The 14,186-nt window shown below is 36.0% G+C and overlaps 1 protein-coding gene across 1 annotated transcript; it reads right to left on the reverse strand.

Annotated features, from left to right (window-relative positions):
• Window positions 1-2,909: 2,909 nt before the first annotated feature.
• On the reverse strand, window positions 2,910-12,584 carry LOC135695854 (4-hydroxy-2-oxoglutarate aldolase, mitochondrial). Its single transcript, XM_065215045.2, is given in 8 exon segments — window positions 2,910-3,254; window positions 5,823-5,888; window positions 5,890-5,957; window positions 6,561-6,657; window positions 7,120-7,254; window positions 8,206-8,333; window positions 8,907-9,035; window positions 12,278-12,584. Coding segments are annotated over 8 exon segments (1,032 nt in total). The 5' UTR covers window positions 12,537-12,584; the 3' UTR covers window positions 2,910-3,104.
• Between the last annotated feature and the right edge of the window lie 1,602 nt (window positions 12,585-14,186).

Raw genomic sequence — 14,186 nt, forward strand, 5'->3', positions numbered from 1 at the left:
TTAGGGGCGCACAGACTAAGATTCAGAACGAACATTTAAAAATGGATATAAAAATGGGTTGGTCGATAAAGTCTGAGAGTCAATTTATACCTGGAGAATTATTTTGTACATGTAGGAAATAATTTTAAGCAGTTCATAGATTTTAGTAAGCTCATCTAGTCTTAAAGTGTAATAAAATCATTTTCAGTTCCAAATATCTGCAACTTTAAGTCATATGCCTTGGCACGATCATTGTGAACAGTTGTAATGCACACATTTAAACGATAAACTTATTACCCATTTTTGGTTAAACCTTAATATTCTTGAAATCTTCAATTTTGAGCCTTAAATTTTTCCCAAGTTATTCTCAAACGTGTCAGGGTAATTTCTCTTAGAGCGAGAGAAGTGAAGTTCAAAGCAACCCCCTCCTCCCAGCAAATGGTGACACATTCAAATCATAAGGTTGGTTCTCTGCTATAAAACTTTAAGTTTAAATATTATCGAAGTTAAAAAAATGCAGATAGATTTAGATAAAAGCTTCTAGCAAAGTTTTCGCTTGGCTATTATTCTCATTTTGGAAGGAGTCTGACTTTTGCCGAACCACTAACAATTCAAACTGGATTTTTTAGAATTTGCGATAAAATACATCATAAAATTATCATCACGTTTCGAATGTGCTTTTGGCAAAGGAAGTGAAAAAGTGCCAAACTGTACCGCCATTTTGCAACTAAAAGATAAAATAGTTTTAAAATGAAAAGGAAGATGAAAAATCCAAGTAAAACCAACAAAACCTAACCTTGCATCCTGTAGCCTGTTTCAAAATTACAAGCAAAGACAGAGTTATTAATTTTCAGTATGATCTAAAATGTGCTGTTAACTATAGGCAGCCCGAACAAAACCTGACATTTAAAAAAATTTTGCCGTAAGCCTTGTTCTGATTAACACAGTCCAAAGACGGGTTTTCACTTTTACAATAGAAATTCTAAGAGACAATTCTAGCTGGAGAGGTTAATATAACTCAAATATTCTTTCCTGAGAAAGCTTAGATTTAGCAGAATTCTAATTCCCCAGGAAAAACCACCAGTCTAATCGTCAATAGAGCAAATGAACAAGAGGCAACGATGTTCAATGAGAGCAATCGAATTGTGAGGCAAATTAATGAAAATAAGGCCTAATTTGTCCGATTTAGCAGTCAGCATTACTATACTGTGGTCTTATCAAGTCATATCGCCGTACTTCAGAGGATTTCCTTGCAGCATTGAAGAACTGCGGCAATAGACTTTCCCTGTGTCGATGTATTCCTGGGCAGGCAAAGTCGCTGAGGCGCATAGGCAGACAGGTCTCGTAACGAAGCAAACGAAGCGGCTCGCATTACCTCATCATCGAAAAACATCGCGAAACTTGATACCCACTAGGTAGTAGCTAAGCATATCGCAAAAGTAAATCGCAACAACAAACGCATGGCTGATTTCAATAGAGGGCGTTACGCTGTAGACGCAAGTTGCGATCAGCGTAAAGCGAATTCCAGATCTTTGTAGTAATGTGTGCAGTCGCATATGATGTAATGATATCGGATGATAAAAGCGACATAGGCCGCACTGCAGACATTCAAGAAACATCTCGGAAGGGATCAGTCTTGCCAAGATGCAACTTGGAGAAAGATACAAGCCTAGCGAAATGGCCAGGACATTCACCACTATACAAAGCAAGGTAAGAGCACTAAAATATATTTATCATCCGGATGTTAACTAATTTCAAATTCTTTTATCGTAGCAAGGACTTCAACCATTTTCAAGTCTTAACGCAAAGATGACAATAAGGAATACTGGATGGCCTTTAAAATCGGAAGGGAACTACAGCAAAATCATCCGCATTCTCAATACTCTAAAATGAAAGCTTTGGTTAATCTTTTTATTGCAATTTGCCAGTGAAAATACGAATTTTAATACAATTCTTTTTAGACAAGATTCTAAAACATTACGAGGTTGCAAAGGGAATGCAGCGCATCTCATTGGTAAATAACAAAGCCACTGAAAGAAACCATGGTAAAACTGTAGCCATAAAACGTAAAATAAATTCGATTGGACAACGGGACAAGGAAGATAAAAAAGGACAAGAGAGCCGATTTATGTACTGAGCGGAGGCAAAAGTAGCTACCAAATACTTTTAAGGTATTGCTAGTTGCTTTTGTCCCCATTCATACCAGATGCAGCCTGAATGACCTGATGCCGAAACTTAAGACATGAGAGGTGTGATAAAGAGGTAAGCTGTAATGTGTCTTTCTTCGTTCCTAAAGAAGGAATACTTCAAATCTTTAAAAAATTTTTTTTAGCATATCCTCCCTACCCCTTCATATTTTTCTGAACTTAACTGAAACACTAGAGAACAGCTTCTATCTCTACAACTGTTAAATTCTACCACTACTTCCCAGCAGAAAATTCACAAATTATACTTTTCCTACTCAAACCGATTTCATCCTGTTGCTGGTCACAAGGTATTGCAATTTACTTTTCCCTGAATTGAATACAATATTTTTTCGGTATCATTTCAAAATACTGACAAATATGTATGTATTGCATTGCAACTTTGACGTCACAACCCGGATTTTAGCTATCAATCTAATAAAGTGGGATTGTGATGGTTTTTTTTGTACAGCGAAGAGCAATATGAACATAATAATCATCAGTTCAACATAACTGTACCTCAACTCGCCTACATTTAAATCAAACTTCTTTCAGTTTCCAATAGAAGAAGTTCATCACATTCACTTCAAAGGGCCATCATTGTCCTCTTTATAATTTATTGACATTAGTCCAAAAGGGACAGGAACCAAACAAATATTGTAAAATTTTTCACCAAAAGTGTTTTCTTCAACTTTTCCATACTTCGAGACATAATGCCAATGAAAAGCATCTTTCAAGTAACCAGGCAGAGATAAACAATTTGATCTGTTTGAGCCCGGTTTTTTTATATCAATGCGTTCAAAACGGTATTTCTATCGACTAAAATTCCAGTTCATGCGTGGATAATAATTACGACTAGACGGGGATTATTTTCCTACAAAATTACTAACATTAAAAGACATTGTTGTGATGTACCTTGCAGTAAAGATTCTCTTCCTGTGGTTACTTTCTTGGAAATTCTACGAAACTTTTCTCTACTTCCGCAGCCTCGTTGCTAAGTAGTGACGTCATTGGTGATCGACAGGGTCCGCCATAGAAACCGTAAAGGTCCATTGCGTGCTTCATTGCGGGTACGTTGTATTTTCGAGTGACCTGTCAATCAACAATTTCATCACAAGTCACAACTGTTTAGGAGCAAAGCGTAAACAACGAAATAAAAGAAAAGGCTACATGAGCGAGATTTCCTCAGTTTGAAAAGATTCCATGTTACCAGTTGAGCTTATTACAAATGGAATAATGATGTGATAGGCAAAGGTACAAGTGGTTCTGCTTGGACTAGCTGGATATGGTGTGAACAAATTCCTACCAAAAAACTTATAACATAAAAAACTGAGAAGAAAACTGCCACAGTGGTGGCAAATTAATTTCAATAAGTTGTATTTATTTGTCAAGTTTCTAATCTTCATGCAATCTTCGGAAATGGCTGAAAACGCTACAAATTTTTTCATCAGGAAATCGCACAGTCAAAATGTTGATTTTACATTTATAGGTCTCCTTGTATCTATAATTGCAATTTCATATGAATCCCTAAATTGTAGCAGGTCCCCATACCCATGTGACGCCCTTGTCTGAATGCTACTAAAATTATCTAAATTATCTATAAAAATTTCGATTTTTCTACGACTGATTCAAATCTGGGGTCTTTTAACGCAGAAATCCTTATAAGATACACAAGCCGTATAGGTTATTTTATAAAAGGTATCCGTAAATCTTTTATAGTTTAGTTGGTTATGTTAGGGACCCGAAGGCCCTATAACAAAGACCCGAAGGCCCTATAACAAAGCTCTGCCACGGAGAAGAGGGAAAAGCTAGGGCTGGACTAGGCTTGTTGATTTCAGCTCTGAAAGAAGGTTATTAGAGTCTGGGAAGTAAGAGCTTGGCAAAGCATTCAAAGGTATGTAAGTTCTAGGAAGGAAAAATGAGGTGTTGGCAGAGTTTGAAAATTGGCAAAAAGACTTGGAAAAGGTGAGCACTAAAAAATCCTGGTTTATCTCAGGGAGACCAGGGATATATCCAATCTTCTGAATGCAATGGTAGCAACACAACACTAAAGAGGAAAAGGTTTGAGAGACTTTGTAAGATAAGCATTGGGTTTTAGGCAAATGGTCTTTTACTGGGTTTTGTTAAGAAGACACAAAAATTATTTGGGATCGTCAGTTTTTCATAGATGCAAGTGAAACGAGATCATTAATGAAGCGGATGAATAAAAATGAAGTAATGACAGAACCTAGTGGAACACCAGCATTAATTGACTGAGGATTACAATGCCTGCAAAAAATGTTGGTACACAAACGTCAGATTTCAAGGGCAAATTCAACCACTCCCCAACCCCCCTTTAAACAATGTTGGTTTACTACAAAATGACGTACGGAATTAGGAAGTAGGCATTTTTTGCGACTTCTATGATACTTTCTAAATTATCAAGATTGTTTCGGGGGGAAGGGGGTGCAGAAATAGGAGTATCCGGGAAAAGAATCGAAAAATATAGAAACACAACGCAAACTGTTTGGTGTTCCAAGTATTTTTGGCAATGATTGACTAAATAGGTAGCCATAACTTGAATGACTGTTGACCTATGGGAGAGAACGCTGTAAATCCACTGAAGAAGAATGTGGGCAGAAGCATATAGTTATGAAAGAAAATACTTGTCAGAAAAGATCTAAAGGCCTTGGAGATATCAAGAGAAAACATTATGTTTTCATCAAGGGGATTGGAGAGTTGAAAAGCAAACAGAGCAGCATATGGAAGAAATTATTAGAAAGACGTTTATTCGTTTCAAGTAAGTTAAGGAGTTTTAAACGTATCCATTCTACTAGAGATGAGGAAAGATCAGAGTTGCCTGCTTTTTAGGAATAGAAAAAATACATGCTAGTTTTCAGGAAAAGGAAATATGCAACGGGGGAAAGGGTTTGAAAAAGATGTTAAAAATTGTGACAAGTTCTGGGGAACAAGTCTTGAGAATGATTGCTAGAATGCCGTCAAGGCCTTTCGATTTAGAGGTTTAAGTAAGAAAAGAGCTTTACAAACTTTGCGGATTGAAAATTTGGTAACATGCAAAAGAAGGAGGTTAATGAAAAGGTTGTGACACAATGATCGATGCAAAGAAGTTTGCTTAAAGGAAAACCCATTTTAGTTTTCAAGGGAGAATAAGGGCATCAGTAGGTTTGAAGCGGTTATTGTTGGGGTTTACATCTACGGCACAGTAAGAATTAAATCACTTGAAGAGGGGTTCCTCTTTCAGGTTTGAATAAAGATTGGCAAAAGTATATTGGTTTTCAAAGATTTTCGTTGATTTAAAACATTTCCTGTGCAAATCGACATTTGATAACTGAAATGTAAATCGTCGATTTTGATAAGACAGCAGGTTTTGACAATTCTCCCAACTAGATTGCCGAATAACAGGTACACGTTTCGAGAGGCCTAACTTGCTAAAAATGGAAGACATCAACGAAAACTGAATTTATTTTGCCCGGGAGAAAGAAAGAGAAAGAAAGAGTCTTTAAGAAGGTTACAATAGCTATAAAGTGCTAAAATGACTAGTACAACTATATGAAAGACTCTTAATAAACAAAATGAATGGAAATTAAAAGTAAATGAAATTAGCAACTGAATAAATGTTGTTATTTTCGGCTGAATAGAATGAATTAGAAAACAACTAACCGCTCCATTTGGTTTGATTAATTTTAGCTGTAGGTTTTTCGCTTCCTCCTGCTTGCCGTCTTTATAAAAGCTTATATAACTGGCAAACTTCTTCTCCTAAAACGTTGGCCAAAGCACAAACACCACCAACAGCACCTAGGGTAAACCAAACTATTTACTTAATTGTGATTAATTTCATGTTCTGTATGTTATGTACTGCTTTAGCAGGCATGTCAGCTATTTGGGTAGACAGTTTTCATGTGATCACAAAATAGTCACAAACATTAACATATTTAATATGATAATATATTTCTTACGATACGTGTTTCTACTAGACAAAGGTCAATGCTTTTGAAGTCCTACAATGCAATCAAATCCCCCTATTCAAGAATTTACCACAAAAGCATCCGTCCCCATCACCAATCGGCATTCAATTAAAATTTGCTGAATTAAAATTTGTACATACCAAAGCACAACTTTTCAAAGTGATACTAATTTCAGCTACAATTTCGAAAAACTCTTGAAATTTTGGTTACTTGGTTATCATGTTAACGATGAAGAAGCATCTCTCGATTGAAGCCTCTCTAATGCGTTCTTTAACGGATTCTACTGTTAAAATCGGTAGCAATAAAACCTTTTGCTCTAGGCCCGATAGGTTCATGAAGGATCACTCAAGCTGAATCAGTATCATAAATCTGAAGTACAATTCTCAATTTTAGTTTTAAGAATAATCATCATGTACTTGTTTGGCTAGCTTACCAAGGCTGAGATACGGAACAAGAAAACTTGCTGAGCCAGCAAGGATCTGGAAGTCATTTCCAGCCGTTGCGTGAATTATTCCTCCAATATTTGTTATCTAAAAAAATAGATGTTCAGATTCTTATCTTGAACAGAATTGTTTAATATGGATTAAAACTGTTTCAATAGAATGCTTGTAATTTCTAAAACTTACAAATGATAATATTTACAATATCACTTAATTTATAATCTAAGTTAATCTTACATCAGAGATTTTTCAGAACGATCGATTAACGAAGAGAAAGAACTATATTATCTGAATGTCAGCAGATTAAACCAGTTTAAGGGGATTCTGCACGAAAACACTTTAAAGCCATTTTTTGTAATTTTTTCTACAATCCAAAAGTAAATTTCTAGCACTGATGATCATAGCTTGGTACTTTTGTACCTAGACATACAACAAGCTGGAGAGGCCCCTTACTGTAAACTTCACTACCCCTACCAGCTCCTTATCATAAAAACCCTGACCTACCCCAAAATCTTCCCCTGAAATAAAAAATCAAAAGGGTGCATTAATTACATTTCCGCCGCTGTCTTTAAGCCCAATAATATTTGGATGCTTCGCAAGTTCAGCAATACTTTCTGGTGGGAATTCTACGCCTGTGTTTGCTGGCACATTGTATAGAATAACTGGTACAGTGGATGCATCAGCAATCTGCAAGGAGCAAAATTCAAACAGTAAACAATTGCATAATAACGATCTAGATAACGCGTCTTTAGATGTCTAGTTACATTCTATTTGGTAGGTTGTTCGGTAACAAACACACAGATTCGTAATCACTTGCAGTAATAACATACACCAAGAAATATACAGTCTCTATCTCCAAATGCAAAGGAACCGGTAAATTTGTTCGAAATTGAGGAAATTCATTTTTTTATCGTCAATTAAAGAAAAACAAACAAATACAAAACTGCTGTGCCTCATGACGGGAATAGACGCGAAGGTCATCGGAGTTCCCTCCATGAAAGGCAATTTCATTCTTAATACGAAAATTTGAGGATACGAAAATTCGAGATGACAGAAAATGCTTCCAAATGAGGAAAAAATATCAAACATACATGAGAAGTGGCAACAGACTTCTCCTCTGTGTGGAAAAGATATATAACAAATTTTACTTATGATTACAACCATTAGGCCCGTTTAAAAAGGTTTTAATCCCTATATCTTTGGAAGAGCTCATTCGTTCTGTTGATAATAATTTGAATCTTAAATTAAAGTATAACAAAGAAGGTTGAGGTAAGAAAAGCAAATTGTGTTGCAGTGATCGGAAATGTCTAACCGTTCGTGAACGGAATACAGTTCGAGGTAAAGAAAAGTGCGAGATAAAGGGTAGGCAAGCAAGAGTGGGTTGATTAAGAATGAAATTGATATCATGACTAAATTTAATTCGTCACAAGTTGTGACATCTATTCATATTCATGTAAATCTTTAGACATTCATAAGAAATTTTAATTAATCACAGAAAGTATTGACAAATACCATCTTTTGACCATACTAAGCAAATAAGGGCATTTTGGGAAATAAGAGTGTACTTTGTATCTTCTTTATCTTGTATTTTGTTCTCCTTTTCAATAAATATCAGTTTTAACTAGAAACCACACAAACCTGAGTATAATGTTTATTCATAGCCTGAACATTCATTCTGTTTTTGTAGAAGCAAGGAGTAGTGACAAGAACAGCATCGGCACCAGCAGCTGCCATTTCATTTGTCAGTTGTATTGTTTCTCTAGTTCCTGAACACAGAAATATTGCAGTTATTTCAGGTTCAAGATCCAGCAAGTATTGAAGCAAGCAAAAACATAGAAAAATGCTCACTCTAATAAAACCACCAAAAATAGAAAATAATTGAGATAGGGAGGTGGTTATTACAAGGAGGTGTTTCTCAAATTTGTTTTGAATTGTTTAGCCAAAGGAAAACAGCATGAACCTCCACAAGATTAAGGTTACTTTTTATACATAAGAAAGCGAAGCGACCATCAAAATTAAAAAAAATTCAGATGTAAGCAAAGAAATTTTATTCCAGTTTTGGAAAAATTAGAAAGTCGATCTTAAAAAAAGTGGGGTGGACATGTCCACCCTAGTCCACCCCTTGGCACTGACCCTGAAACCTCCCTTCTTTTCCTTTATCTTTACAACCTAATTCATGGAGCCTCTTCCAAGAATAACTGAAACCATTTCCTTGAATTATTTGCATCAAATCCATGTTTGTGAAATGAAACTTTCATTGGTGTAAAACACTGTTAGAAAGGGGCTGTTGCAGCCTGGTAGTAGTTATTGACAGAATGCATGGAATATCCCAAACATACCTTCACAGCCAGATCCAGCTATGACCAATTTATCTTTAGGGACTTCTTTTCTCACAAATTCAATCATATCCACTCGTTCTTTGTTTGATAAGTAAACATATTCACCATTTGAGCCTTGAACCACATATCCTTGAAAGGAAACAATAATTCATATTTAATATAAATGACATCATTTGAACATATTTTTTTATTTTTCTCAAAAGCAAATTTAATTTTAAGCTACAGAGAAAACTTTAGAATGAAAAGATGTCATCCAAAAATCATTTGTGGTTAGTAAGTAGCACGCAGGCATTAAGGGAGGAGGAGTTTCCTTAAAATCTGTTATTTGATCATTTGTTGAACTTTGGAAATTACAGTTTGATTGCATTTATAAAGAAATTGGTTTTTAGTAACTTTTTGCCAAGCCAGAATACTTGAAGATGTCCCATTTGATATGAAGAATGAGCAGTTGATGTTTTTTGAAGCCAATACTAAGACACAACATGTAAGATAGAATAATACAGAGCAATATGGCAGTTTTAGGGGGTCCGGGGGGCCATAGTCTCAGGCCCAGCTCTTATGGTAGCCAGATAGAGCCTGGACCAATAAAAAAAATTGTAAATAACAAGGCCCTGCAGATGTTTGCAGCCCCTGGTCCTGCTGTCCCCTAAACTGCCACTGATCAATTGGCTTAGTGTGGCTTACTAATCATAAGATTATTTTTAGATGACCCCTAATCCAGTCTGCAAAGTTTGCCAGCATGCAAGGAATGGTGAGTATGAACTCAGAATGCAGACATGGCAATGCTGAGGGTGAGCCTAACACTAGATCTATGAAAATAAAGGCACAACTGGCATTTTGCATTATTCTGTATGCCCAAACCTGGGGTGGGGGCTGTTGGCTCACCTAAAATCTTATTGAAATTGGCATACTCTGCAATTTGGAAAGTATGGATCTTCTCAAATTGCCCAAAAACAGAAGTTTTCTAGAATAATGCTACTGTAAATTTGGGGTGCAATTTCAAATTTGGGCCTTGTTGGTGCAGCTGTCATATTCTGAAGACTGGTCTCTAAGAAAGCAAAAAACAAATAAAAAGCTTGGCATTAATGCACCTGGGTACCTCAAGTACACTGATCCTGACCGAAACCCTACCAGCATGAGTGATGCGTAAGAGAAACTAAGAGAAGCTATCATTATCGCATTTTTTATAAACTTCGATTACATGATAAAGACATTACTCTTGTTAAAGAAGATAGAATCATATTTGAAGATAAGTAACTTGCTGAAGCTTTTAATCACAATTACGTAAATATCTTAGAAAAATATTCTGGAAAAAACCCACTAACATTGAGCAAAATGCACCCTTCCAAGACGATAGTCGTATAGTTAGACTCATCCTGCAAGAATACCCAAATCACCTTTTAGTATATTAGCCATCATTCAAAATAAAAAAAATTCATTTGGTACATTTTCTTTTCATGAAGCTGAACCAGATGACTTTTTCAAACTCTTGCTTTCAACAAATGATAAGATATTGACCATTGTGAGGACAAAATAACCCACTAAACTTGCTGGTATAGCTGCAAAGGAGCTATCATAAAAAAATGCAGACTTCCAGAACATCAAAAACAGGCTGCAGTCACACCTCTTGGCAAAGGCAAACATGTTCGGAGAGTAAAAAAAATTCCTTCCAGTAAATGTGCTTGACATTTTTTCCAAGGTAAACGAAAAAAATAATAAAAGATCAGATTAGTTCTCATCTCGATAAAACTTTGTCTGATTTTGTTGCTGCCTACAGGAAGACTTACAGTACACAGTATGTCTTAATTAAAATGCTTGAAGACTGGAAAGTCCAATTGGACAATAATTACATTGTTGGAGCAGTTCTTATTTACTCCTATTTAAAAAGGCACTTACAAGAAGTTCAAAAAAATGATCCTTACAGCATTTTTCAATCTGTTTTACTAGGGGTACCACAAGGATCAGTCCTTGGTCCTATACTTTTCAAATTCTACATCAATGACCTATTTTATTTCATTATAAAGGCTTCTCTTGTTAAGTAGGCAGATGACAACACTTCAAAAACCTGCCTCGATCAAAATCTTGAAAAAAGAGGGAAGCATCACCATTGCCTGGCTTGATAAGAATGAAATGATCGCTAACCCAGAAAAATTTCATGCTCTTCTCATCAGAAAGGATAAACAAATACCATTGGCCATAGCATTTCTATTCAAGGGAAAACTATAAATTCTGAAGCTTCAGTAAAGTTGCTTGGTGTAACTGTAGATCATAAACTGAATTTTGACATTCACATGTCCGAACTTTGTAAAAAGGCAGCAACCCAGCTAAATGTGCTTTAAAGACTCAAATCTTTTATTGGTTTTGAGGAGAAAAAGATACTGATCCAAAGTTTTGACTTATTTAACTTTCACTACTGCCTTCAGTGTGGTTTTTCTCCCCAGCTAGACTATGGAGAAGATCTAAAAAATACAGAAACAAGCTCTATGTTTTCTTTAGGATGACCATGATTCATCTTATGGAGATCAGCTTTGCAAAGTTGGCAAGGGACCTCTGTTTTGAAATTTTCATACTGTAAAAAAGTTGAATCTGGAATTCATGCAAAATATTTTCGAATTAGCAACCTTTGATCAATCCTTGCATCATCCACAAGACTTGCAGCGCTACAGGACCAACCAAACAACTTTCAGTTCAAACAGCCTCAGGTCTCTCGGACCACAAATTTGAAATGGATTGCCACAGGAAATAAAATCTGCAGAAAACCTAATCCAATTCAAAAGGTTAATTAAAAACAGAGATTTTATTGTAAATTTTTTTAAAAACTATTAAAAATTGTTAATTTTATTTGCATATTTTGTAAATAATCAAATTAGACAAGTTACTGTGTTGTAGCTTCAAATTGTACTTGATTTAAAGTAAGATCTCAAACAAACAAAAAAGCTAATCCGGTTGCCAAATCCTAAAAGAAAACAAATCCTTATTTTCTTGCCGGGTTTGACACACCAAGTACAATGTTGGAATATGCTGCACCTTGAAGTCTCGTTGCCCCCTCTGATTGAGTGAGCTAATAAGTGGTTTACATTGTGTTTAATATCTAACCTGAGTTGTGTAAGCAGTATGTGTTTTTGCAAGATAGGCTATCAGAATTCTGGTTGCATTAGCAAAATGCTTGATACATTAGCAAAATGCTGGTTGCATTAGTAAAATGGCAGTGAACCTAAGTTTGTGATGAATTTGTATGGCAGACTGAAAACTTTTCACTGGTGAAAACCCTTTTTTTTCTTAATAATAATAGGCCTGTGTATGTTATTATATGCAAGATAACTAGCATTCGCTAAATTTATTTGTGTTCCATCATGGAAGAATAACTTTACCTGCAAATGGTATCTTGTTCCATCTAGCCAAATTTGACTTCAGCTTCTCAAAATCAATGTCTTCATTTTCATTAAAACTTGTAGGAATTGGAGGATAAATTCCGGAAAGATCCAAATTCGTTTTAATCGAACTCATGCTTCTTGCGAGAAAAACTTGCCTTAAGTATATTGACCTAGCTGGCTTGATATTTGTAAAACCATGAAGCAAGGGCCTGAAATGTTTGACAGTACAAGTCAAAAAGTGCCGCCAAGCCATCATGTTATCATTTTCTATTCATCAAGACAAGGCCACAACAGCAAATACTGACAATCAGATTTGCCTCGCACTGGCAACACCCTCGTTTCAATCACCAAATACCGAAATTTGTACAGTATCGAAGGTATCCTACCACTGACCCTAGAGGTCTTTTATAAAGAGCAGTGAATCCTGTGCAAAAAATAGCTTCAAATATTTCTTTTGAATCACTTACTGTAACGTTTGATACAATCTAACTAGTTCATCTATTGCTATTTTTCATATTCAGACTTCTTCAGCAACTAGATCGTTTTCAAATGAAATTGTTATCGAAATTGTTACTTTGAAAAAAGCAAACATTTTACAAGAATAAGGGTCCGAAAGAACACGATGAAAAATATATACCCAGTTGTTGATCGAAATAGGCAAATCAGAAAAACGCAAGCACAAGACCGGTATAGTTGACCAATGAGTGCTGCGTACCTAAAGAAAAATTACCACTGGAGTCCAAGAGAGAAAACGAACTCCTTCTGTCTACACAATGACGGCTTTCTATTTGTATGTAGATCGATTCAAAAACTGCTAAATGGAAAGACGACTTTTTTCAAAGTCATTTTCAAGTTCTGTACCGCCAAAACATTGTTCAAATTGTTACTTTTAGCCAAACGTTTCGTTCACCAATATTGATCTAGCAAAGGGTATATTTTTTTTGTAGAAATTGGTCTAGCCAAAGTTACCTTTTGTGAAAATTAGTCCAGTCAACAATACCCCTATGGACACGCTCGTGGCAGACCTCTAATCAAAATTTAACCAAGAACCCCCAACCCCTTGGTCGTTTCTAACAAATATAGACATGAAGGATCTGCTTGGCTTGGCATTCTATAATTGTTTCAGGCTACAAATCAGAAAGCCTTTGTCAAAAATCCCCAAAGAGGAAAGACGCTGTCTTGAAGATAAGAGGGTACGAGGGGCAACAATTAGGAGCTTAAAAATTTCTGTCCGAGCATGAAGCTTCTTGAACGATTTGCTGTCAATTTCGACGAATACAACTCTTTGAAGGATGCTGCACTCTCAGGGCCCACGACACCGGGGGGAGGCTGATAGGGCCATGGCTTTTTTGGTAAGCAAAAATATTTTCAAAGAGACCCTGTTTTGAAGCACTAAATTCAAGTTCGACTTAAAGAAATTGGCCCCTCCACCTGAAAATCGTGGCGTAGACCCTGGCTCTGCTTCATATTTTTGCGGTACTTCGTAAGGTCTAAAACACCGTAAAAACGATCAAAATGTATCAACTATGATACATTTGATCTTCATTCTATAAGGAAAGGCTTCATTTTAGGGGTTGCCATTATCTTGGTATTGTACCTTGGTATCATAAAGTGGTTCTTATGAAATGTCTTAGGTAGTCTGTTAATGTTATTGAATAGAAAACAAACAATTCTGAACATGTTCCTAATTTCGCATATAGCTACATACATGCATCCTATGCACTGACCTTGGTGAATCTATCCTTCCTTGTATTTCCTACCTAGCATCCAAAGTTAGTTTTGTGTAGCTGTGTTTATCGAGCAGGGTCCTAGTCCTGCTTCTCGATTAGACGACACTTCGTGGTTCCTATGTGGTTGACTCTTAATGAAAGTCTGGTCATGTCACTCAAACCTCTAACCGTTGGAT

Source organism: Rhopilema esculentum, unplaced genomic scaffold (assembly GCF_057945365.1).
Source record: "Rhopilema esculentum isolate cy_ngs unplaced genomic scaffold, ASM5794536v1 HiC_scaffold_32, whole genome shotgun sequence".
NCBI classification, from domain to species: domain Eukaryota; kingdom Metazoa; phylum Cnidaria; class Scyphozoa; order Rhizostomeae; family Rhizostomatidae; genus Rhopilema; species Rhopilema esculentum.